This window comes from Sorex fumeus, unplaced genomic scaffold (assembly GCF_029834395.1).
Source record: "Sorex fumeus unplaced genomic scaffold, SorFum_2.1 ptg000007l, whole genome shotgun sequence".
NCBI classification, from domain to species: domain Eukaryota; kingdom Metazoa; phylum Chordata; class Mammalia; order Eulipotyphla; family Soricidae; genus Sorex; species Sorex fumeus.
Window position 1 is genome coordinate 9,189,722 of NW_026606064.1, and position 27,124 is coordinate 9,216,845.

A 27,124-nucleotide genomic window follows, 5' to 3' on the forward strand; every position below is an offset into this window, starting at 1 on the left:
AACTTTGGTACATCTACACAATGGAATACTATGTAGCTGTCAGGAGAGATGAAGTCATGAACTTTGCTTATAAATGGATAGACATGGAGAGTATCATGCTAAGTGAAATGAGTCAGAAAGAGAGGGACAGACATAGAAGGACTGTACTCATCTGTGGAGTATAAAACAACATAACATGAGGCTGATACCTAAGGACAGTAGATACACGGGACAGGAAGATTGCTCCATAGCTGGAAGCCTGCCTCATGAGCAAAGGAGAGAAGGCAGCTGAAATAGAGAAGGGATCACTAAGAAAAAGATGGCTGGAGGAATCGGTTGGGATGGGAGATGTGTGCAGAAAGTAAAGGACCAAATGTGATAACCTCCCAGAGTCTGTATTACAAATCATAATCCCCAAAAGTAGAGAGAGATTATGGGGAATCATGTCTGCCATGGAGACAGAAGGAGGGTGGGAAAGGGGGTGTATACTGGGGATATTGGTGGTGGGGAATGTGCACTGGTGGAGGGATGGGTGTTTGATTATTGTGTGATTGTAACCCAAACATGAAAGCTTGTAATTATCTCACGGTGATTCAATAAAATAAAATAAAAAAAGAAGGATATTGGGTGAATATCCTTTCCCATTCCATAGGCTGTCTTTGCATCCTGGTCACTGTTGCTTTTGAGGTGCAGAATCTTCTTAGTTTAAGATAGTCCCAGTTGTTTATCTTTGCTTCTGCTTGCTCGGTCACTGGCGTTTCATCTTCGAAGATACCTTTAGCTTCAAAGATGAGGGGCTGGTTAGTTTGATCTACATAAGGCATTGCTCAAGTGTGATTCCCTGGTGGTGCTGAGAGGGCCTTATGGGATTATCCACTAAACCAGGGTTGGCTGCCTGTCAGGTGAGCACTTTACTAATCTTGGGCTATTTCTCCCACCCACAACAGTTCTTTCTTCATTTGTGCAAATAGAATTATTCTAAATCTACTGTTTCATCATTTACACATTTCACTTATAGATCATGGGTATTTTTCATTTTAATGTCATTAGTTCTACTGCGTCTTTTTAACTTGGTGGTCGTGTTCCAACAGTTGGATACACCCATAATCAATTTAACCAGTCCCCTCTTATTTAAAAGCTTTTTATTTGAATCACTGTGATATAGACCCTTAACTAATCTCTTGATAGAATTTAGTGTCTTTTTGTTTTGTTGTTGTATGTGTTTATTTTTGCTTTCACAACCAGTGCTGCAGTATCTTTGTGTACTTGTTCAGATGTTTCCAAAGAGCTATTGCTGGGGCTGAAAAGTGTGAACTTTGTTCATGGTGAATAAAATTAGTTATATGTACTAGTGATTACTAAAATATTTTCTGTTTCATTTTAGTGGCTCTAATTTCTGGATATTTATACTTTCATTGGTGGGATTTCCAGTACACCCTCTCTTACCTCCCCGCTAACTTTCTCAGTGTCAAATTCTGCTACCATTGGATTTTTCAGGAGACTACTCAAGGTTAAATAGGCTTCTCTTTTATTCTAAATATCTGCCACTTGGCGGCATTTATTTACTTTTCATTTCTAACATCCTTGTTGTTTGAAGGAGACCTTGTTCTGACTTTGGTTTTGTTAATCTTCTATATCTTATTAAATCAGTTTTTCCCCAAGTGGGGGATGTTGTCCTCAGGTGAGTGGCCCTGGAATGATGGGGCTTGGGGTGGGATGGGCAGTAGCCACAATTGCAGTTGGGGGCTGTTTTCTTAAAGGTAGATTTGGGGACTTTGGGGAGAACAACTGAGTGATTTTTTTTTCTTTCTGAAAAAGGGACAGTAGGACAAATAATGTGTTAGCCATTGTGTTAAATGACTGGGAGAATCCAGCTCCATCATTTATCTCTTGGGCAATATGAAGGGGTCATTAAGGTTAAAGAGAGGTACATTGCTGCTTTTGTCACCTTTCTGCTCATCTCTTCAACTAGATCTCTCTCTCTCTCTCTCTCTCTCTCTCTCTCTCTCTCTCTCTCTCTCTGACTCAGACTCAAAGCATGCTTTCCTGGCCTTTGAGCCTTTGAGGGTACCACCCCCAGATTGCTCTATATTTGAGCCTTTTATAGTTCTGAGTGTGATCTTATATTACCCTCAGTCAATGGCTTTAGTAGCTCAGTGGCTTATACTGCCTGCCTTGCAAGTGACAGGTTGAGAGTTTGATCCTAGGCACTGCCATCCGTGCTGAGTGTGGTCCCACTGACTCCGCTGTTTTGTCCAGGACAGTTTTGCCATCCATGGCACTGCAGAGTGATTTCTAGCTGCACCATGGTCAGGTACGTGCCAGTCTTCCCAACTAAAGGGGGTTAGCCCATGGTAAGGACTGCAACTCATATGTGCAGTTACCATGGACAGGGAGTGTAACCTCTGGTTGAGCACTACAAGCTGTAATGTATGAAAACACCAGTGCCACCCCCAGTGAGCACTGTAGCCTGCTGTGTGAGGTCTACAGCCTGATGTGTGACCCCCTGATTAGCACTAGAACCATGGGTGTGCTGAACATCCCTCCAGCAGCAGCATCAACAGAGGAAGGGGGTGGAGGGTGGGGGTTAAAAACCACTCTCTCAGGGTATAATTATTTGAGGTTCTGTGTTGAGTGCTAGTTGCCACCTTTATGTGAACAGGTTTCACTTTACAACTCAAATCAATGCATGTAATGATGGCATGACTCTATTTGGAGGAGTCTGCATTACACAAGAGCAAAGCACACATTTCAGGTAAAGAATAAAGGGTAGAGGGGGGCTATGGCCATTGAAGATGAAGGCCCTGGAGACGGGTTGGCTGATAAACAGCTTTGCAGAGGGTACTTGGGAAGGCGTGAGGGGCTTCTCCTCCTGAGCTCAGGTCTGTATAGATCCTTTCTGGGGAGCATGTTAGGATCACAAAGGTAGAGGCCTGAAGGTATCTCCATTCTGTCCAGATTTAGTTCCTTACTGGTTTTTGTTTTTGCTTTGCATTTGGACAACATCAGCAGTGCTTAGGGCCTTGGTGCTTGATGGTGACTCCCCAAAGTGCTCAGGGGACCTTGCCAGCGCCTGGAACCCTGTGATCCCACATGCAAAGCAGGTGTCCAGCCTTTGAACAGTCTCCCCAGCCCTCGGTGTCCAGCTTTTTACTGTATTTCTGGCATATGTTGCCAGATCACCAATGAATTGATATTCAGGTATCCTCTCACACAGCCAAGTCTTCATCTGTCCTTGCCTCCCTTGCACCTGCTTTGATTAAGGACCCATTCGCTCTCTGCTGCCTGCACCGCTGCCTCACAGAGTTGCTCCATCATGGGGGCCCCTTTGTATTAGAGTTCACTGTGGTATCACTGCTCCTAACATTTCCACCTCAGTGAATCACTACAAGATCAGAACATATAACAGGATTGACAGACATTTTTTGTAAGGGACAGATAACAAATACCTTAGGGCATACATACAGTCTCTGCTGCAGCTGCTGGACTTCTCTGTTGTAGAGGCACGCAGCCTGAGACAGCATATACTGAACAAGCACGCTGTGCTCTAAGAGATAATTATTGAGGGCTGGAGTGATAGTACAGCGGGTGGAGCACTTGCCTTATGCGCAGCTGACTTAGGTTGATCCCCTGCACTGCATGTGGTTACCTGAGCCTTCCAGCAGAGATCCCTGAGCACAGAGCCAGGAGTAAACCCTGACACTGCTGTGCATCCCTCCCCCCCACCTTTGCTTAAAATTTATGAACCCAAATGTGACTTCAGGGTCATATAGTCAGTGTCTTTAGCATGGAATGTGTTACTCCTCTTTTTCCTTTCCTTTTGTTTGTTGTCATGGCTTGGGAGTCACGTACACATGGTTGTGGTGCTTACAGTGGGCTGCACGCTTTGTTGTTGCACTGGTGAGCACCAAACCCATGGCCTCATACCTGTGTGGCACTACCTGTGCTCTTGCTGCTCCAAAATGGCCTTGGTTGGGTATTTTTCAACTAGTTAAAAATATTTTAAAAAAACTAGTTTTGGGGGCCAGAGTGATAGTACAGAGGATAGGGTGTTTGCCTTGCACGTGGCTGACCCGGGTTCAATCCCCAGCATCCCATATGCCTTCCCCCTCCCCCCAAGCACCACCAGGAGTAATTCCTGAGTGCAGAGCCAGGAGTAACCCCTGAGCATCACTGGGTGTGACCAAAAAAGAAAAAAAACCCAAACCAAAAACAAACTATTTTTGTTCAAGGACTGTGCAAAAAATGGGCAGGAGCTCAGATCTGACCATTAGACTCTGGTTTGCTTATCTCTGAATAATGTGTAACTTGGGAGAGCCAGGGGCTAGAAAGAATAAGCCTTTGTGATAATGGGGGCCTGTCAGCTAGGGGCCCCTGAACTTGACCGTGCTCTCTACTTTGGACTAGACGTCTTAAGTATTGCTCATAAGGCAGATGAAAATGATTTTTAGTCATGAGGAGAGTCTTGTTTCCTCTGCGCTCTGCCCTGAAAACTTTTTTTTCCCCCCAGGCATATTCCCTATCTGTCTTGGAAACTCTTTGCCACTGAGGATGGTGGTCCAGGTGGAGGAGAGTCTGTGTGTGTCCAGGTCACACTGCTTGGCAGGCAGCTCTTCCCCTACTGCAGATTAAATTACACCTGGTATGCTGCTAACTAGCCAGGACTGCAGGGTGTCTAACAGGCTGTGTGCTTTGTGTCCACACCAAGAACTTGAAGAGATGTAATCATATCTGTCAGCTCGTGTGTTGGAGTGCAGCGGGACCTTTATATGTGCCGTAAAGACATGGAGAGCTGTCTCCCACATCCATACGCAGGCGTCCCCTTCAGGTCCCCTTCGCTAGTCTCTGTTCAGAAGAGTGTGCAAAGGGTGCGTTGGAGGTTTTCCTCAGACAATAGCACCAGGTGTATGGGGCTGTTTGCATAATGGATTTTGCTTATTGTACTTGGGCGTAGCCCAACGGAGCTGTGCTGGTTAACTTCTGCTCCTTGGATCACTTGCATATTTATGGGGGGAGGGGGAGGCATCTTATCTCTGCTCCTCTTAGGAGCCTTCGTGACAATGTTCACTGGCAGATCTGGCGTTAGTGGCTGGGAATGTTTTATTAACCCAGAACTTGCACAGCAGTCTATAGAGATATCTTCGTTCGGCTCTCACAGTGTGTACAGACATTCCTGTTTGTTTTTTTTTTCCCTCAGAAGTCTGTATTTCTGGATTCCTTTGGGAAAAAAAAAAAACTTACGATCTGGCTTGTGTTTCTGTAGGGTAACCCTGGGCAGGGATTTCATGGTGGTTGCTCATTAGTCAGGGTCCGACTTTCTCTGTACAGGGCCGTAGGCTGGATGGGATAGAATTGGACATATTTATATTTCTTACTTAATTCCAGTTTTGCATTGGTGACCATGCCTTAGGTCAAGCCAAATCATTGATTACATGTAGGCATTTCCTACATGCTCTACCACTTGGTTCCACCAGAGGGAGGCCTGGGTGTCTCAGTACCCTTACCCCTGTCCTGCTTAATTCACCCTAGGGAGACTCCCCTGCTGGCCTTAGCGTCACAGGCGGACAGTCTCCTCGCCTGAGAAGACTGTGGAATAGCAGAAGCAAACAGATCTCTCCTTTGTTTTTAAGGAAAGAGTGAGAGGCACCCCAGGTTCTTGCTGGCTGGGATATACTTCAGTGAGCATTATCTCCATCATGCCAGATTATACAGTATGAACGTAACCTTTGATGATGGGCAACATATGCTTGTGGAGAAAATACGTGCTCCACTTCTTGTGAGCAGGACACCTTGGAAAGAGGCAGCATTAAAAAGAAAAGGCCATTTGACTTGGGTGTCACCTACCAGGAAATTAAAATCAAGTTAGAAGAGGTAATAGTAATGGTACTACAAAATGAAATGTTAATAGTAAAGGAATCAAAGACTGGAATTCATGGAGAGAGGATTATAGTTTGTTAATAGTGTTGTGTCCTTTTCCTGTGAATGCTGGAGGAAAAAAATCTTTAAACTTTTCCCACCTCTGTGCATATTCACGTGCCTCACTTTCCCTTTCTCTCCCTGCCAGCTCCTGGGCTTTTATCCTCAAATTTCTTTGATCCAGTGGCAGATGTAGGACCATCCCTCCCCACCCTTTTTTGGTGTGTGTGTGTGTGTGTGTGTGTGTGTGTTTGTGTTTATGTCTGTGTGAGAGAGAGAAAGCCACATATGGTGAGTTACCCACTTTACAGTAGCTTTACTGTAGTTAAGCGACATGATGTTAAGTGTAAGCTCAATGGGGCTTACAACGGGGCTCTAAAACTTTTCCTTCTTGGATGAAACTATAATCAGTGAACAGTCCCCATTTGTCCTCCTCATTCACTGGCAGCTGCCATTTTGGTATCCTTTTTCTATGAGCTTGATTACTCTTGCTAACTCCTGAAGAGGAATCTTGTAGTATTTGTTTTTTTGGCTTTTTCCCTTTAGCAAATTGTCTTCAGGTTTTCTCCACGTCCCAGCACCTGACCACGTTTCCTGCTTTTAAGGCTTAGTAATATCCCTTTGTATATATACATTATATTCTTTATCTTACATTTTGGTTGCTTCCATTTTGTTGTTACTGTGAATAAGTCTGCAGTGAAGATGGGTATACAGATATTTTTTGATATTAGTTTTCATGCTTTTGGGGCAGTGGGGTGCAGGGTCGCAGGGCCACTTCCAACAGTGCTCGGGGACCATTGCAAAGGTTTGAACCCCAGGACTCCACCATGAGATCCATTTTCAGTTCATTTGAATATGTACTCAGAAGTAATAGCTGAATCATATGGTCATTCTGTATTTTCTCCCCCCTTTGATTCTCTTTGTTGTTGTAGCGGTGTCTGGGGTTTCTCCACTTGGTTGCATTCTTGTGGTTCCACATATCCATCCCATAGCAGTGCTCCACGGTGTGGGGCAATGCCAGAAATCAGTCTCCTGGTTTCACACTTACTGGGCAGGCGTTCAACCACTTAGCCACATTTCAAACACTGTTGTGTTCCGTTGATCTATATGTCTGTTTTTATTTTATTTTATTTTTTTGCTGGCTGGGATCCTTCCGAGGGCCTCATATCTGCAAGGCAAGTGCTCAACTGCTGAGCTCTAGCTCCTGCTCATATGTCTGTCTCTATATCTTCTGACTACGCTCTTCTGACTACTGTACCTGTGTAATATGTTTTGAAATTGGGAAATGTCAGGTCTCTTTGGTCTTTCTCAAATTTGTTTTGGCTTTCTGGGGTCCTTTGAGATTCCATATGTCTTGCAAGAGTTTTTCACTGTTTTTGCAAAGAATGCCTTTGGGAGTTTGATAGGGATTGCATTAAATCTGGTTTGCTTTAGGTAGTGAACAATTAACAGTAAGTCCTTTAATCCATGAACACAGATGTCTTTCTGTTTATTTGTGTCTTAGTTTTTTTTCAACAATGTTTTCTATTTTCAGTATATAAGTATTTGACTTCCTTGGTAAAGTTTAGTCATAAATATTTTATTCCTTTCATTATTATAAATGAGGTGGTTTTAAAATTTTCTTTTTCAGCTGATTTATTAAAAACATATTTTGGACTCTGGGCCAAAACTGACAGCACTCAGGACTTATTCCTGTCTCTCTGCTTGGGAATCACTCCTGGAGGCACTTTAGGGACCATATGTGGTGCCAGGGGTCCAAATGGGTCAGCAGCATGTAAGGCAAGTGCCTTAACCCCTGTCCACTCTCTGGCCTTCTGAAATTAAAATAAGAAGGAACTTTTTTCTTTAAGTCTTTCCATCTAGTGCCTTCCCAGTAGTTTAGCACTCTTTCTTTGCACAGTTTTCTGATTTCTTCTTATGCCTTAGGACTTCTCAGGAAGACTTGAGGCAGAAACTCGGCTAATCATTTCCATGACTCCTTGAGGGCAAAAGGAGGGCAACGCACATCCTAACCGAACCTCTGAATCTTTAGTTCCTCATGAACCTCTTGAGTTTGGGCAGCTTTGTTAAATGGTACTACTATAAGTATTATGGTCAGAATAAGAAAAATGTATTTTAGGATGGCGGTTTTGTTTTGTGCCACACCCGACAATTCTCAGGCTCTAACCTTAGGACACTCCTGGCAGTTCTTTGGAAACCAGATGTAGTGCCAGGGGTTGAACCCAGGTTGTCTGCACGTAAGGCAAGTGCCTTCCTCACGGCACTATTGTTCTGGTTCCCTAAAATGTTTTTTATTGTGAGATTTGGTTGGTGGTTCTCAAAGTGTGCCCTCCCCCACCCCCACCCCCCTGAACCAAGAGCATCAGCATTTTCTCAGAATTTATTAGATGTAGGTCTTGGGGTCCATCCCAGATCCACAAAGTCAAAAATAGGTGGCTCCATTGTGATGGCCATCGGGTGATTTTGATATCCAATGAATTAGAGGACACTGTAGACCATCTAGGGACAATGACACCATCACTTCTCTCCCAGATCTTTGTAGGAAGTTTTGATCCCTTTGTATTACCTATTACCATTTTTCTTGTTTGTTTTAGGGGCACACCTGATGGTAGTCAGGGGTTACTTCTAGCACTGTGCTCAGGAATCACTCCTGGTGGGTTCTGGAGACCATATATTGTGCCGGGGATCAAACGCAGATTCAGCTGCATGCAAGACAGTTGCCCTACCCAGTGTACCTTTTAATTTTATTGGTTTGGTCTTGACCCAGGTGATACAATATGGTTTTATTTCCTGTTTTGAAATTCAGTTATTTTTGTATGGTTTAGGCAACACGGTTACAGCACTGTTAATGTTTCTGAGTTTTTTTGTGCTGTAGTGACACCCCTTCCCACCACCACAAACAGTCCTGTGTCACCACTGGTCTGTGTCTTCATGGCAGTGTTGTCTTGACTCCCATAGTCTTGAAGGTTCCCTCTCTTCTCTTCAGTATTCTGATAGAGGTTTGAATTTGAGCAGTCCTAGATTCAGTCCTTGATTCTGTTGTGTCACCTTGGGCAGGTTATATGCCCTTTTTGTGGGGCTGGAGTAATAGCACAGCAGGTAGGGCGTTTGCCTTGCACGTGGCCGACCCGGGCTTGATTCCCAGCATCCCATATGGTCCCCTGAGCACCGCCAGGGGTAATTCCTGAGTGCAAAGCCAGGAGTAACCCCTGTGCATCGCTGGGTGTGACCCAAAAAGCAAAAAAAAAACAAAAAAAAAAAACCCTTTTTGTATCTCAGTGGTAACACTTTTGTGTGAGATTTCCCTATGTAATCATAATCGCTTTCACATGTTAAGGTGCTCAAGAAAGGCCAGCTCCTCCCTTTCTTCATCACTTCTCCAAAAAAGAATCAATAGTACATCCCCTTTCACTGTGGCAGGACAATCTCTTTTCTCTCTCTGTATCATCTTCAGACTTCACCCTTCCTCGCATAGCAGAAATCTCACCATATCAATTGGAATAAACCAATCTCATAAAAAGATGAAGTTCCTGGTCAAGAGAGGAGAAGGAAGGACTGTTGGAGTGGTTATTCACATTTGCCACTTGATGGTTCTGCTTTCATCTTTTTAAAAATTTTAGTGGGAGAGATACTGGGATCATTGGTAGTGGAGAATGGGCACTGGTGGAGGGTTGGGTACTCGATCATTGTATAACTGAAACCCAAACACAAAAACTTGTAAGTCTACAACTGTACCTCATGGTGTTTCACTTATAAAAAGTTTTACAAAAATTTTATAAAGTAGTTTACAATATTTGATTACGTTTAATATTCAAACACCAATCCCACCACCATTACACCTTCCCACTACCATATTTCGGGTGTTTCCATCCCGAACCCAATTCCTGCCCCGAAGCAGAACTGAAATAATATAATTCTGCTTTTATCTTGACAAGAGACATTGAAGGTTTTCTGTTTACTTTGTGCTATGTCAGGGATTGAGCCCAGGGTCTCGCACATGCAAGCACTGTACCACTAAGTGGCATCCATAGCTCTCCACCTGCACATTTATACCATGAAACACATGATAAACTGCTATTTTAGGAATTCCAATTATATAGAGAAAAGAAATGGGATAGTATCTCAACTTTTCCTGATATCTTTTTTATTGTTGTTATTTGTTTTGAACCTGATAGTGTTCAGGGGTTACTTCTGGCTCAGTGCTCAGGAGACACCAGCAGTGCCCAACCTGGGCCGAACATGCAAGGCCTACACTCAGCCACTTGAGTGTTCTCTCTCTCTCTCTCTCTCTCTCTCTTCTCTCTCTCTCTCTCTCTCTCTCTCTCTCTCTCTCTCTCTCTCTCTCTCTCTCTCTCTCCTTTATTGTACTCACTTCTAGTGATTTGTGCAATAGAAACTGGTCCTGCCTCTTGAAGGCAAATAGCCTTCATTGCCCAAATTCTGCAGCTGCTTTGGGAGGAAGCAGTTCAGCCAAAAAAGTGCTTGAGAAGCACAGAACACCTCATAAGGAGAACAGGAGAACAGAAGGACTTCTTTTTGTGGTGCCCATTGATTGCGCTTGGTTCTGCACTCAGGAATCACTCCTGGAGATGCTCAGGGCACCAAATGGGATGCCGGGGGTTGAACCCAGATTGGCTGCATACAGGGCAAGTGCCCTGTTTGCTGTTCTGTCTCTCCAGCTGCAAAAGGACTTTCCACTCACCCGAGAACTGCTCCACAGGCAAGCCCTGACAGAAACACTTCAGGTTCATTGATTGATTTTAAATTAATTTTTGGTTTTTGTGTGTTCAAAAACCTTTTCCTACTCCCAAATTTTATGACCTCCCCCTACATTCAGACCCCATGAGAGGTAAAGACCCAGGGTTTAAGAAATTAGAGCTGGGAGTCTGGAGAGATAGTAGAGCAGGTAAGGCTTGCTTTGCGTGCACCTGACCCAGGTTTGATCACCAGCACCCAGTATTCTCACCCAAGCACTTACAGGAGTGATCTCTGAGCACAGAAAGAGGAGAAGGGCAGGAGCGGTAGTACAGCAGGTAGGGCGTTTGCCTTGCACGCAGCCAACCTGAGTCCAATCCCTGGCATCCCATATGATCCCCCAAGCACGGCCAGGAGTAATTCCTGAGTGCGGAGCCAGGAATAACCCCTGATCATCATCTGTGGGTATGATCCAAAAAGGGGGGGACGGGACAGTAAATTGTGAACACTACTGGGTGTGGCCTAAAAAAAAAAAAGAAGCTGAGATTAGATTAACAAACCTCTAAATTGACGTGCCCTGACTAATACTGAGATCTCATGTTTAGTTTTGTGATTTTTTCTTACCCACATCCTCCTCACGCAAATCATATGCACCCCCACTGAGCCACATCCCTGGTCCTAGAGACCTTATATTTGGATGTAGTGGGCAAGTTTGCCCTGAGTTTTACTGTGTAAAATCTATTTTCAAATGTGGTGTTTGATATTTTGGTAACTAAAGTCCCTTTCAGTTCAGAAAATGTTTGCTGAAGGCCTGTGAGCTAATTCTATGGAATATGTCCTAATGTCCCCATTGGCTTATTCATCTATAGATGAGTGACCAACCACAATAAAATCAATAACTTAAAATATTAATATTACCTTCCACACTTCTTTGGGTGGATTGGGCCGCTTTTGGGGAGCTTGGGTCGTCTTATTTAGCACGTCTCTAGAGTCATCTAGAAGCTCATTTGGGCACAAAGGACTCTTGGGTGTGCTGTGTGGCCTCAGACTCCATGACCTCTCCTGTGGCCTGGCCAGACTTCTGGAGAAGCAGCATAGGGCTTCTAAAAGTGACAGTTCCAAGAGGAGGGAGGGAGTGGAAGCTGTCAGTTCTCTTTAAAAAGGCAGGGCCCAGAACAGGCACAGCCTGAACTAATTTTGTTCACAGACTAGTGTAGATTTACTGTGGGAGGAGGCCACTCAGCATACAACAGCAACGGGTGTAGTTCTTTGGGGTCCATTTCCAGAGACCAGGTATCTATATGTGTGAACTTCTCTCTCCAGTGATGTGATGGAGATTCAGATATTTGTGGTTTAAATAAATGCCTGACTTTGTGGGTAGATGACTAACCGCTCCTATTGATTTGAGTGTAGGGGTCATGTGATTCTTAGTACTCAGGTACCCATATAGTACTTGTCTTGCTGGGGAGATAGTTTAATGGGTGGACTGTTCAGTGCCCAGCACTCCTGGCGTCCTGAGTGCCTCCTGGTGGTGTCCATCACTGCTGGGGAGGCCCCTCAAAAGCAACAGCAGCAAAGAATGTGTAATCCTCATTTTTCTTCAGCATGTCTTTCCCTCTACAAAACCACCTTTTAGGCAGAGTAACTTGGGTGGCCAGAATTCATTATGTTCCCTGAATACCTTTTAGTATTTACAGGCCAGAGAAGAATGCAATGGATGGTTACTTATCAGACCATGTGCTAGCTCCTATACTTTACATGTTTCCGTCTTAATCACGGCAACCTTGTGAGATAAGAATTTTGACCCTTAAAATTAAGTTTAATTTGCCGTTAAATTTAGAAGCTAAGGATAGGCCCAGAGAGATAATACAGAGGGTAAAGTGCTTTCGCTGCAGATGGTTGAGCCCAGGTTTGCTCCCCAGTACCCCATAGAAGCCACCAAGCACTGCCCAGAGTCATCCCTGAGCACAGAAACAGGTGTGGCTAACAAAAAATAAATCGAAAGTTGAGGAAATTAAGGATAATGAGCCTTGCAAAGGACACACACATCATTATCCAGGACGGTGAATTTCAAGCGTCCTCGGCACCAGGGAGAGAACTTAAAGGACCTGAGCATGTCCTTTGCGTTTTTGATCCCCAGATTCAGTCCCCAGCTCTGTGGTCTCCTGAGCCCTGCCAGGAGTGATCCCCATCACCTCTGGCTGTGGCCCCAAAACAAAACCAAAGCAAAGAGCAGTCTGAAATGAAAGCTAAGCACTGATTTTTCTCATATATTAACAATTCAGTCTCAGACTATTAAAATCTTTCATAGGGTTTCTCAACAGAAGTCCTATGAACAAGCCCTATGGATTCAAGAATTCCTCCTTACGGGAAGATGTCCCATGCGTTGTGAAATGTTTAGCAGCACCCCAGATCGTTACTTGCTAGATACCAGTAACACCATCCTTGGCAGTTGCTGCAACCAGAAATGCCTCCATACTTTGCCATGTATTCCCATAGAAAGAGCACCCTTCTCATCAAAAACCACTGGTAAATTTTTGCATCATTTGCTATCCTTTGATCTTGTTGTTTTTAAATTTGACCTTCACAAGAGCTGGCATTGACTTCAAACCATCTTATTGCAATATGCCTAGTTCTGATGGTCTTAAGTCATGTCTTTCTCTCACTGCCTTCCCATAGCCTTGCCTTTTTGCTTTGGTCTTTGATTTCTGTAAATAAAATGCTGCTGGATAGGTCTCTGCTCATAAGAACTTTTTGCACAGGGATATTGATTTAGCAGGCATTCACACCTTCGAAATTGTAAGTACTAGTTTAAAAAAAGGTAATTTACATTTTCTTATTAAGAAAGAAGATATGTTTAATATTTAGCAGAAGGGAGAAATGTATAATGTTTAGAAAGCTGGGAATTAAATAGTTTCCAGCCCCCACAGTTAGTCTTAAGGGTAGTGTTGATTGACACTCTAGAGGAAGTTAATGTTTGATTATTTTGGGATAAGATAGGGGAGGAAAGTGGGAATTGCAGTTTTTCTACCAGTTGTACTTACGTATATTACACAACTCTATGTTGTCTAGATAGAGGGAAATGGTGGAGAAATTATTCTAGTGGAGTCAAGTGCTGAAAAGGTAAACCAAAGTCAGAATAGGGTGGAAGGGCCAGTAGTATAGCCCTAGGTACCAATCAGTGAAAACAACATGTCACTCAGAGAAGCTGTTCAGGATGAACTCAGGATTTAAGAAAAGTGATTGTACTCTGAGCTTTATGTTATCTCAGTGGCTAGCAGTGGACTGTTTGGGGGCCCAGCTGGAGTCTGCGCTCTTGTCTATTTCTGTCGACTCCAGAAACCTCATTACTTGAACAGACAGGAGCCAAGAAGGCTGACTGCTGCTGGTTAATGAATGTCCCAACCCACTGTGCTTTCCTTTGCCCTCATTCCCTTGTACGTCTTAATTTGCCAACTCTCTCTCTCCTCCTGATGTTGACACTAAGGCTTCATTACATGTTCTGTGGCATTTGCAGTATGCTACGATCGTGAAAGAAAATCTAAGAATGAATGTAGTTTGCTGATATGAAGTAATAAGTGATGCTACCACTATATTTAGAGACTTCGTGGGTCTAGGGATAAAACTTTAAAATATTTATCTTTTATTCTGAATAAAGTTAGCTGGGATTAAGATTATTGAATTCTTTAAATCTCTTCTTGATATTTAGGAAAATGTAGTCAATTAGGACCAAGGAAATCTAATGTATATCACAGCTGTTACTTCTGGAGTCTGTGGGCATGTGAGATTTAGAACTAGCTGTAGAACCCTCACTCATCCTGCAACGACAAAGTTTCAATCTCAGTTCTTTGTTGAAAATTGTCTTTGTCTTTAGGCAGACTTGCAAGTCTCCCAGAGAAAAAGAATTTGGACAAATAGATTATCTTGGGTCTCTATGTTCAGTTATTGACAAGAGTTTCTGTAAAGAGAAGTTTTGAACTTCAGTGTTATGTGTTAAAGGTGTTCCTTTGTATCAGAGCTAAGTGTAGTGCCAATCAGTCATTTCATAATTTTCTTAAAAACAGTCCCTATCCAGTCAGCAGAGGGTCAGATGTCCCTGCTAGGGGCAAACCAAAGGCCAAACCAGGCTAGACTTTGGTCTCACTGGCACACAGTTGCATGCAACTTGTGAATTGTTTTCTTGGTCTTCTCTTGTCTGTGACTGTTGTGGCTGGTGCCTTACCAGCTATTGCTCCCTGCACAGAGACACTGAGGAGGATCTTAATGTTTGTTGTATGTGAAGTAAATCAATCTTATTAAAAGGAAGAGAGCAGACGGAACACTAAAAAATGTGAGCTTCTGCAGGGACGGCAGAGTCCTACGTAGGAAGTAAGAGAAAGGCATTTATCCTCCAAATTAGAATGTAGGTGATTCCAGAGTGAAATGCTTCCCTCTATGGTTTTGTAAAGATGCTTTAAAGCTTTTCCGGGGAAAGACTTTGTTTTGAGTCCTGTTAGCTTTTTATACTTGATGGCCATAAACTAAGGCTCATCCATGTGACAGGTACAGTGAGCTCTTTCTGTAGTAGTTCTGTGATTTTTCTGAGGCTGGCCTCTTAACATAGCCACCTTGCCTTGGCCCACCCCGCAGCAGGGGCAGAAATCGCCTGCCAGGCTCTGCAAGCAACTGCATCATGTGCTGTAAGTGCACTCTGAGAACTCGGGGGCCCTGCAGCGAGCAGATGAGCGCCTATCGTTGGATAACTTAAACGATAATTGCCAGTGTGTGAAATGGGGAGGCTTGGATGCCTCCGCTTTAAAGCAGAGATGTCAATTTGGAAATCATAATAGAGGTGTCGTTTCAGAACACACAATTATTTTTTACAAAGAATATAAGGGCTTGTCATCTCTCAGCCCAGGCAGGCGCCAAGGCAGAGATCTGGGACTTGCAGAACAAGATTTAGAAATGAAGAAGGCAGCAGTGCATCCAAGTTTCTTTGGCCTTCTGCCCCTGTATCCCCCTGAAACCGTTGCCCTCTTTACCCTGTGAGGTCTCACTTGGCAGCACACTATCCAGGAGCATCAGTGGTAGTTTCCCAGGCAAAGAGCCAGTCACTGACTTTATGATTTAATAAGCCTCCCAGGGATCAGGTTGCATCAAGACCACTATGTCAGCACTTTAACCTGAGCAGCGGAAGTCACCAGAGGGATGAAGGGTGATATAAGCAGTTTCTGAAAACCTTGTTCCTTCAGGAATTTTAGTTGGAGTGGTGTGTGGGGTGTATGTGTATGTGTGTCTCACATGGAGCAACCTTGAAAGTCAGGGGTCAGTTGTGGCGGGGGGGGGGGGTGCTGAGGGTTGGGGGGCACTTATATATCTTGCTTCTTTGAAAAAAAAACTTAGGTCTGCTGCTTTATTCACTTGGATGTTTGCTAGTCTTCTTTTACGTTAGGATGTGAATTAACTATATATTATCTAGGACTCGAGAGTTATAGGAGTTAAGGCTTTCATGCAGGTTATCCCATTTCAGTCCCCAATACTATGCAGTCCCGTTAGCATCACTGGGTGCGGCCATGGAAGGCCAAAGTATGGTCTGAGCAACATTGCACATTTCATCCTTGGGCTCTTTATGAACTACTAGCCTGGTTGACCTGGAATTGTGGGGAGAGACCCTTGGGTCTTCTGAGCACTCTCCCCAAGTTATTTTATTACACACACACACACACACACACACACACACACACACACACGGGGCCTCACATGCAAAGCAAGTACTTTCTTACTAAGCTATCTTCTCAGCCCCTATATTATATGTATTTATATCCCTATTGTTGTGATGTGTGTGTGTGTGTGCGTATGCTTTCGTGCACATGGGTGTCTCACATACTTATGCTTATGTTATGCCACAGATTGCATACTCTGTTGTGGTACCAGAGATCAAACAACACTAGTGCTCTTGGGATGGCACTTGGCACGTGGGGGGTGGTGCCAGGGATCTAAGTGCAAGAGTTTTAATGGGGAGCTAGAGTCATAGTACGGCAGGTAGGTGCTTACCTTGCATGTGGCTGACCCAGGTTCAATCCTGGTCCCATATCTGACCCCCTGATCCTTGTTAGGAGTGATCCCTGAATACAGAGCAGAGAGTAAATCCTGTGCACGTCCAGGTGTGGCCCAAAACTCAAAAACAGCAACAACCAATTTTTTTAGGAGATCAACACACTTGGGTTTCATACATGCTCTCATGTGTAGCAGAGGCAAGACCTACTTCCACATGCCTGCAGTACGAGGGAACCTGAAAGAGGGCATTTCAAAGTACACTGGTGGTAGGGAAGTGAGGGTGGTAGGGAAGTCTGGTGGTTGAGTGATTCAGGTATTTATTTGAGCTTTTGAGGAATTTTACAGGCAGAGATGGGGAAAGAGAACTTTCCAGAAGGAAGAAATGGCTAAGTTGACTATATAGGGGAGATGGTGAGGCTATGTTTAAGTGGCCCAAATTCCTGCAGTCAGAACTCTTGTTTCTGTTAATGTTGAGATGTCCACTCTAATTTCTACGCTCATTCTTTCATGAGGCAACCGGAAATAAAGTGTTCTGATGACTAAAGGAGTTTGTGCTTGTTAAATTGTTAGTATCAATTTTAAAATGTGGTAAATATTGATGAGAAAAACCCATAGGAACAAAGCTCTTGGGATCCCCTACTCCTTGAGGTGGAGCAGGTGGCAGACACCCTGAGGTGAACCCCCGCACTAATCAGGTGTGTGTATGGTTTGGAACAGGCATCCCACGTTTGGTGCTGACAAATGCAGGAATCCCTTTGAGCTGTGTGCTCATCTGGGATCAGAGTCCCCAGTCACTGCCCAAGTCAATTGGACTGCAAAGCCACATCAGCTGCTGGACACCATGACATCAGTACTTTTCAAATGTTTGGATGAATTTGCAGACCAGTGTTTGAAAACTGTTGGGCACAAGCATTTTGTATAACCATAAAGAATAAGAAATGTGGGTACTCCACTCTGGAGTCACCCGCATCCCAGCTCGGGATGCATAATTTCTCTTTCTGTGCTCTATCAGCTTCCCTCCTCTCATCATTCCTAAATAAAAACTATTTTACTTAAAGCAAGAGAGAGAAATTTGGCAGCAAAAAAACTTTGAGTGCTGAGCTGCGGAATTGGAATTTTATTTTCTAGGCAGAAGGAAGCTATTAGTTTGGGTTTGGCTCCCTTGAACTGAAATCACAGATGTCACCCAGATATCAAAGCCAGGCTTGGAAACTGCTCTTTATGCATGGGCTTCCAGTGGCATGTTAGTGTCTAGAGTCAGGTTTTCCATACCACCATGTGGAAATCTGCACCTCGCATATGTACTGAGTATTAATCAAGGAAGATGCAGATTGTTGTATTCATTTTAAATGCATGAATTTTTGCAGCTTTAGTGGTAGTCCTTTTTAACTCTGATTTTAGTGGGGCCTAATACCATCAAGGGTGGGCAAAGTTTTTTGGTCAACAGCCAGGTATTAAATAATTTTAAGCCTCTCTCTACCAGATAAACAACCCTGCCTTGGCTGGATATTCAGCTTCAGTGGTCAAGCACTTGTCTCTCCTGTCTGAGACCTTGACTTGCTCTCAGGTTCTTGTCTTGGCACAGCAAAACAAAAAAACCAAACCCAAACTCTCTGTCTTTCTTGCTCCAGAACAGTGACAGTGTTACATAAATGGACAGATGTGACTCTATTTAGCTCAAACTTCATTTACTTACACAGGCTGCCGAGTGGGGGTGGGGAGGGGAGGATAGCAAAGTGGGTAGGACATTTGTCTTGCGTGTAGCCAAACCGCATTCCATCCCTGGCATGCCATATGGTCCCCTGAACGTAGCCAGGAACGATCCCTGAGCAAAACAAAACAAAACCCAAGTAATATCTGGCCAGAGCAAAGGCTTAGCAGGGTGAGCACACGCTTCCATTCTGGAGGCCTTGGTTCCATCCCTGGCACTGCGTGGCACTCCAGCACCAGCAGGAGTGACTTCCTAAGTGCAAAATCAAGAGCAGCCTCTGAACACTGCCAGTGTAGCTGCCCACCCACCCCTCCAAAGAAATTCTTTGATTTTGTGCTTTTTTCTTTCTTTTTTTTTTTTTTAAATAATGCTAGAGATTGAATCCAGGGTTTCACACATATGAGGCAACAACTTCACATAAAGAAGACAAGCGCTCTTTTGTGTGGTCCCCCCCCCCCCCCCCCACACACACACACACATTTTGTTGATACCATGATTTACAAAGTTGTTCATGGTAGATTTGTCTCAGGCATTCACTATTTCAACCCTAATCCCTGTGACCTTCCCTCCACCATTGTCCCCATTTTTCCAGTCTTCAAGCCTGCCCCTGTAGCAGGCCCAAGATAACTTATTTTATATTGCTTTGTTACCACTAAATGGCTAATAGAATTATTTTTTTAAAAATGCTTCAGTAGTAAAAGAAAGTTTGTGAGAATTGTAGCTCACCATCGGGACTTTAAGGCCTTGTCTGAGGGTTTCCTAAGCTGTTGTTGCTAGTTGAGCCTTCTGTGTTTATGCTTTTGGAAATTAACTCTAGTTTTTAATGACTTTTGGTGACTTTTTGATTTTATCTATTGGGTATGTTAATTTTAGAAATAATTTCAAGCTTTCAGAGAAGTTGCAAAAAATAGTACAAAGTATTCCTTATATACTCTTCTCCTGCATCCGTATATGTTAATATTTTACCGTATTTGCTTTTTCATGGTCTTTTTGCTTGCTCTCTGAATTTTTTAAATATATATTTATGTTATATATTGTGGTTATTATGTTCTTTTAAATTACAAGGTCTTTACTAAAGTACTGTATAGAATTTGATAGCGTAGTGAACTTCAGACTTCTAAAAAAAAGTCTATTAGTAAAAGGCTTTTGAGAAATTCCCAGGTGAATTGTATGCATTATGGTTAGACATTATAAATGGAAAATTCTCATACTTTCTCCTTGCTTTCCCATGGGTTAAAATAGCACAAATGAGGACTGGAGAGGTAGAATCAGGCATTCAGGTATATGCTGTGAATGTGATTTACCCTAGTTTGTTGAGTGGACCACATGGCCCTGTGAATAACCAGCTGTAGTTCTGGTGACCCCCAAGCACTACCAACATGATCTGGGTAATCCTGGACGTGTAGGGCCCAGGTACCACTGCATCATGAGGCCTTAATGTTCAATTGTCCGACCAAGAATTCTCTGAGAATCTTGGAAAATGATCCCCTGAGCACTGCTTGGGAGCCCCCCATTCCACCCTCCCCCCCCCAAAATAAAAAGACATGCACACATACATACACACAGTAGCACAACTTTTATGCTACTAGTAGAACCAAGCAAACTCTTAGAAAGAGGTGGGTTTTTTGTTTTTTGTTTTCAGATCTTCAGTAGCAACCACTTCTAAACTGGGATTATAATTCCAAACAAAATTGTAATTTTAGGCTTAAACCTGTTTGTTTGAGCCCTTCCTAAATCCCTTCCTGATGTGATCAGACTGCGTGTTTGATCATTGTCAAGTCTGATGGTAGCAGGGCAGAAGACACAACTCGCTTCCTTTCTGTTGTCTTGTGCCATTTTCTCATTGATGGCTCTTTGCAAGAGGCAAACTGTAGGAAACCAAGATGTTCCTCCGGGTTCCAAGGAGCTGGGGGGCGGGGGGACCTGGAGTGGGGTTGATATGCCCATCTTGTAGTCCTGATTCTTCAGCATAGTTGGAGTGTCTTTTTTAACGCTTTCAGATCAGCATTTGTGCTGCTGCTGTACAGAAATCACCACTTCATCAGCGACATATGAGTGAGGATGCTGTTCAGAGTAGTTGGCATCTGTGTTATCCGTTAAAACTACTGTATTTGCGCTTTGTCATTTCATTATATTGCCCAGAGAGTATATAGCCTAGGGAGTGAGAGGCGTAGAGGATGTTCTGATTTTAGGAAGTGAACTTTGCAGGATTTTAAAATGGAAATGATCGAATCCAGGTTCCTAGTTCAAGAATTTCCTTTATATCTTTCCTGAAAAGTCACATATCTCTCTGAATACTGTCACTGCATAGGAACAGTGGTAGGGTTGGGGTGGGGTGAGGTTTTGACATGTTGACTTTCATTTAGGGTCGTTTTCTAGCATATTTAAGAAAGACGGGCCAGAGCCATTGTACAGTAAGTAGGGTGTTAGCCTTGCATTGTAGCCAAACTGGGTTCGATCCCTTGTATCCCGTATAATCCCTTGAGCCTGCCAGGAGTGACCCCTGAATGCAGAACCAGGAATAAGTCCTGAGCACCGCTTGGTATGCCCCCAAACAAACACAAAAAAAGGACAAGTATTGAGTAGTTTAGAAACTACTGCTTGCCTGTGGGCCCCTCACCAGATGACCATTTGAAGGATGACATAGTAAGTGCTCTGTGGGGTTCAGGACTTAACTCCAGAGCCTCTTGCATGGGACAAGCACTGGGCAGTCAGCTTCAACCTTAAAATCTCATCCAGTTCCTATACAAAAGATCCATAGTAATGAATTTCTGATGAATAAGATGGTGCAGTTGTCCTAAATACACTTTATAAAATTCTCACCTTCTTTCTCATCTGCATACCTCCAGATTCTTAAGTATACCCTGTATTTCCAAGACTCAAAAGAGGTGCCATTATTTTATGTGCTGTTGTCATATTTTTTTTTAAAGCCACTACCGCTTAAACTGTATCACTCCTTTGGACAGTGCTCCCTAAATGGTTGGGAGGTGGTGGTGATGCTGCTTCTTAGAATTGATGAAGCACAGCTCTTCTGCATTTCTGCAGAGCTCAACAATGGTAGAGCTAGAGGTTCAGGTTATCAACCAGAGATACATTTTACCCCTTCATTTGCCTCTTTGGTTACATTATATTCTTTCCTTTCTGTCCCTGGCTATTTGGAAAAATGCCTTCACTGGGGAGATTACACAGTAAATACTCTCTGTTGATTGTCCTGGTGGGGAAGATGAGCCAGATCAACCCGCCTGTGATACTCTGCTGTATCTCCTCCCCAGGCTGTGAGGGGAAAGCTTAGATGGGCCAGTCGCTGGAATACAGTGAGTGCATATGACTATACCTAAAGCCAGCTGGTCTTAATAACAGGGAATTGGATTAGCTCAATTGGAAAAGATTGGTAGCTGCTGTCCTCATCCTGCAGATCTGTTTTAAAGAAGAGTCTGGCAGAGAGCCGGAGACCTGTCCTGGGTGAGCCAGGCCCGATGCTGCCAGAGAGGACCAATGTGCATGGCTTTCCGAGACCATTTCCTTAGAACGTGCTCCAGGGCAGGAGCTGGGGTGTATGCCAAGGCACATTGGAGCTGGAAGCAGTTTGGCCAATATGGCGAGCTGAAGGGCTTGGGGGTGACCTTCATCAGACATGCTTTAACTGGGCCTTGTACAAAAAGGAAAAGAAATGTTCTAATTAAAAGTTTATTAGTTGGGGGTAGTCAGAGACGTCTTTGAAAAACCTTGAGTTCTGGCTTTATTTTGAAAAATAGGAAGTGACTGGAGACATAATATAGGGGTTAAGGTTCTTGCTGATCCAGGTTTAATCCTTTGCACTGCAAATGGTCCCTGAGCACTGCCAGGAATAATTCCTGAATGCAGACCCTGGAGTAAGCCCTGAGCACAGACAGATGTGCAGCTGTTCCCCCACCCCACCCCCCAAGGGGGGAGAAGGCCTATAGTTCTGTACCTCCATTCTCTAGCTTGGGCTCCTGGTGGGTTCACATGCCCTTTCACCTGCCTGAACCTGGAAGGTCCTGACTGGTACAGTGGTTTGGAGCACTTTCAGAGTTGAGAGGTCCTCACTAGATTCCCGGAACCAACACTTTGCTCTGTGCTGTAGGTCATACACTTGACATCTAGGCCCTATGAACTCGTGTCTGGGTTATACTGCCTGCCTTTCCATGTTGTGGGATGCCTAAAGAAATATATGTGAAATGCTTGATATCTTGCCTGGCAGTGGGGGTGGGCTCAGTAAATGTGTATCAATTTTTGTGATCAGTGAATTATCATTGGGCTAGTTATATAAGCGAAACTTTTGTCACTTGTTAAGAGAGCCGGAGGAGTCCTCTATTTCTCAAAAAAGGGTGTGGGCAGAGCAGAATGCTGCAAGGATGTGGGATAGGATGACATGGAGGAACGGAATACGAAGGCAGTGTCGGCATTTGATCATCTCTGAATGTGCCTGAATCTCCCTTCTGGTGTTGGTCCTGACCTCATGTTTATTTGCTGGCGTTGCTGCAGACAGGAATAAAAAAATCCCTGTGTCTGAAGCCCTTGTTCATGTCCTCCTGAAGAACAGTTGTTCATCAGCACTGCAGTGGCCATCGCCGTCGCGGGAGCTCGGAGGCCTCTTCACTCCTGTGGAGTACTTAGTCTGCAGAAAGAGTGTGGTCCCAGATAACAGTTGTTGGCTAGCTGCAAGGGGGCTGGTATTCAGATCTCCCCCCATTTTTTTCCATATGAATGACCTCTGAGTTGGTAATTGACAGGGATTATTGCCGTTTTTTTAATCTCTGCTAGGAGGCTGCTGGAGTCTTCCCTCATTTCATTATCCCGTTATGATGGAGCAGGATCCAGAGAGCACCCAATATACCCAGACCCCGCGAGGTAAGGCCAAAGTGAGAAATGGCACTAGGTGGGGGGAGGGGCTGCCCGTGGGGTCTCCATGCTGGTGGGAACCCCAGATGTGCCTCTCCAGGCCTGGTGCTCTTGGCTTTTCAGCTACAGTTTTGAGACAGGTGGTTTCAGGTGATAGGGAGGTGTTGCAGGTAAGTGAACAGATCTCTGGTGGTGGAGGGTTATGACTGAGTTCTTCCCTTTGGGGTTCGTTTTTGTAACTGGGGTTCCAGAGTAGGGATCCGAGGAAACCCCTGGCAGAATTGTGAGATAGGCCTTCCGTGCTGAGCAGAGGCAGTCGCCGTTCAGGGCAACCAGAAGAATGAGGCAGTTTTTAAACAAAAAAAAAAAATCTCTGCTTGAAATCTCCAAAGACAGAACTAATGCTCATTCAGGATTGTTGAAATTTGGAGGCTACCTGAAGAATGAGATGACTGACAAAAGGGTAATGATAAAAAGTAAGGTTGTGTTTCATTAAAGTGTTTGCCATATACTGATGAGAACACATTTGAAAAGTTCTTGAAGAGATGCGAAAATAAGTTAGATGACTTCAAAGCCTGTCTTTCCTTGATGCTGGCGGTCACGAATCAGGATAAGGTTGAGGTCGATCCATACTGTTCATTTGGGGAGAGCTGCCCGATGGGAGTGTTGCAGTTGGACTTAAGAGTTTTGTGAATGTTCTAAAATGGTGGTTACCTGTAGAAGACTAATCAGTGCCAGAGCACGTTATGAGGCTTCGTCTGGAGAGAAGGGGAAGTCATAACCTACCAGATGGGCTGGCAGGTCAGTGACATAGGTTAGATCAAGCCAAGTGAGCTGTGCTAGATTAAATTCTAGGTTAAGAGTTTCAAGTCTGAAAAACAAAAACCAAAACCTGTAGGCCAAGTTGGTTTCAGGGCTATTGAGGGATTTTATTGTTGCCACAGCTGTGTGATGCGACCCCTGTACATTTTTTTCTGAGCTAGGATTGGAAGTTTGTGTTAGTCTCGAATCACAGTTTCAAGTTATAAGCCCAAAGAAAAGGAGATTTCTCACATAATTCATGTACTTTGAAAACCTGAGAACGAGAATGTCTTGCTGTAAAGCGGTTTCTTTTAGAACAGCAATGAATGATTTATCCCTACAGTTTTTAACCTGACAGTGTTCGACAGTCTTTCTTAAAGGCCATTATTTATCCTCCTTTTATGTAATAAACCTCTTATTTATTTCTGCTTAGATCTATTTATCAAAGAGTGTATCATGTTTTCTGGCATTGGTCTTTTTTGCATTTTCCTTTTGAACACATTTTATGTTTTAGGGGGAAGGGAAGGTAGTCTTCTTGGAGAAATGTGTGGATTTCTGTCAATATTTAAATTTTTCTCTTAGACTACTTTACAGTTTGATATTTGTCCATTTCTTCAGCTAGAGGATGATGAGAATGACAGTTGCCTCATTTTTGGTTGCTTTGTTCTTTTCAAATTCTTGCACTTTACCTGACATAGTATGTATATGTCAGATCCTTTGTGAGGCAATGCCTCAGCATTAGTATACCTAACTTCCCTCTGATTGCTTTAAAGGATTGCATTTTAAAACTGTGCCTCTAATTATTCTTCTTTTTGAAAAAAAGTCACGGATGCAAAGTTCTGTAGCTTAGGACAATTCCTGTTCTATAGTGAGATAGAACTTTGAGGTTGCTAATTGCTGAAACTGCCCCTATTTAAACAAGTGTCACCTTTAATATGGTCAGCATTGTTTTTCTTACCTCTAACCATCATAATGTTATAATTTTCTATTAATTTGGGTAGGCTGTCATCAACTGAGAATTAGTTTCAGAATCAGTTTCCCCACTAAAAGAATCTTCATTTCTTCTTGAAACTTTTGTTATATTCTTATATTATATTCTGACTTTAAAACTTAACCAACAATTCTAGATTTCTGCTGGAAGATTTTTAATATGTGGTAACTATAGGAATGGCCTAAGGGCATTAAGTTCTGTTGGTACAAAGTTTATGATTCTAAAATTCATCCCTGCAAAAACGGTTTGGAACAGGGGCCCAAACAGACGATGAAAGTCCCATAGGCCGACACTTTTAAGACTTTTAAGACCTGGTTATTGTACTCTTAACGACGTTGGCCAATGCATCTCTGCTTCCCTGTGCTCATCTGCTGTAGAAAAAGTTTAGGGGCCAGTGAAAGAGCAGTAGTACAGCAAATAGGGCACTTGCCTTGCTCGAGGCTGACCCAGGTTCGAACCCCAGTACCGCCATGAGTAATTCCCGAGTACAGAGCCAGGAATAACTCCTGAGAACTGCTTGGTGTGGCCCAAAAATAAAAGTTGAAGGGCTGGAGCCATTGTTGGATAGGACTATTACCTTACACCTGTTTTACACGGATTCGATCCTGGGCACCCATTTGTTCCCCCGAGTTGCCAGGAGTGATTCCTAAATGTAGAACCAGGAGTAAGCTCTGAGCACTGCTGGGTGTCACCCACCCCCCCCCCCCCCCCCCCCACACACACACACACATACACACAAAAAAAAAGGAGAAAAAGAGAAAGTTTGAGTTCAGGCATGCCCAATGCAACATTTGTCCCAGAACACAAGTTTCTGACAGTTCCCAAGATGGTCAGTTGTCGTGAATGGCACCACTTTTGATGACAAGCATTTCAGAGGCAGTCTCAATTCCATTACATGTATCTCCTTTGCCCTTAATCAGTTGACTTATCAGGCATTTGCCCAAAGGTTGTGGTTAAGGGTAACAGGGTTCAGCAGCAAGAGGTTTGTAAATTCCTTTCCCACTATTTGAATATAATACTCAACTTTCATTCTCAACCAGTTTTTCCAGATATCTATTATAAAAGTACAAAAAATCACTGTCTTTTTCTCTATTATATTCAAACACAGACGTTAAGGTGCCAATGAATCCTCATTGGGATCTCCAGGTAGTCTGTTTAGTGTTTTGTTTTGGTTTTTTATTTTTTTAATAGTTACACAGTGGTGTGTGTGTGTGTGTGTGTGTGTGTGTGTGTGTGTGTGTGTGTGTCCCCGTCCGTCCGTCCATCTGCCTGCCTGCCTGCCTGCCTGCCTGTCTATATGATGCCATTTCTTTAATTTCTTTAATTTGTTGACATGCAGTTGGGATGTTTCTTGTTTCGTTTTGTTTTTGCTAAAGCTACATAGTGCAAATGAACTTTATATATGCATATCTTCACCTCCTGTGTGTTTTTGGAGGCTATAACTCCCCTTGGGATTGAGTAGTATGCCTCACAGTGGCAGGTTTTAAGTCTGCAAAGTTTTTATTAATAATGCCATCCTGTAAAACTTTTCTGTTGCTGTTATTCACTTACTTTCTTAGTTTGCAGCCTCAAATTATACAATAGTGTTGTAGGACATGGAGGAAAAACTTGAGAAAGAAGGGAATGGTGAATCATATGGGATACTACATGTTTTCAGGGGATATCAAGACGATTCTACTTTAGACTAAGTCATTTCATAAGAATAGTCCTCAGTGGGCTAGAGCCCACTGCTTTGCTCTGCTTTGCATGCAAGAGATCCGGGGTTCAATTTCCGGCACCACATGATGCCCCAAGCACCCCAGAAAACACTCATCCTAGTAGGGGCGAAGCTAAGGAATGACCTTCACCTTCTAGACAGCCTAGTGTCCAGATCTGATGCTCTTAGAGATTGAAACCCTGTCTTCCCCACTATTTTTCTTTTTTCCCAGTTATATTTGACTCAGTCTCTATCCTTAATGTTTTCTCTAACTTATAAATGTTTATGAACAATCTGGAAGGGAACGAGAGATAAGAGACTCAAAGAGGTCATTTGCAGGAGCAGGGCCACACCTGAGGCACTGTGCATTTGTGGTCAAAAAGGTGTCCCAGTGAGGATGAAGCTGGCTGCTGCCTTCCCTCATCAGATTCCTCAT

At 43.5% G+C, this 27,124-nt stretch overlaps 1 protein-coding gene across 4 annotated transcripts in view; it reads left to right on the forward strand.

Moving 5' to 3' along the window:
• The window catches only part of AMBRA1 (autophagy and beclin 1 regulator 1), a 207,670-nt gene that overhangs the window by 64,471 nt on the left and 116,075 nt on the right, over positions 1-27,124 (forward strand). For 2 of the 4 annotated variants that reach the window (XM_056107387.1, XM_056107402.1), the window contains one exon: positions 23,123-23,209. The exons of the other annotated variants lie outside the window; for them this stretch is intronic. In XM_056107387.1, coding sequence (XP_055963362.1) covers positions 23,123-23,209 — 87 coding nt within the window. The remainder of the gene's footprint in view (positions 1-23,122; positions 23,210-27,124) is intronic. 4 annotated transcript variants of the gene reach the window in all.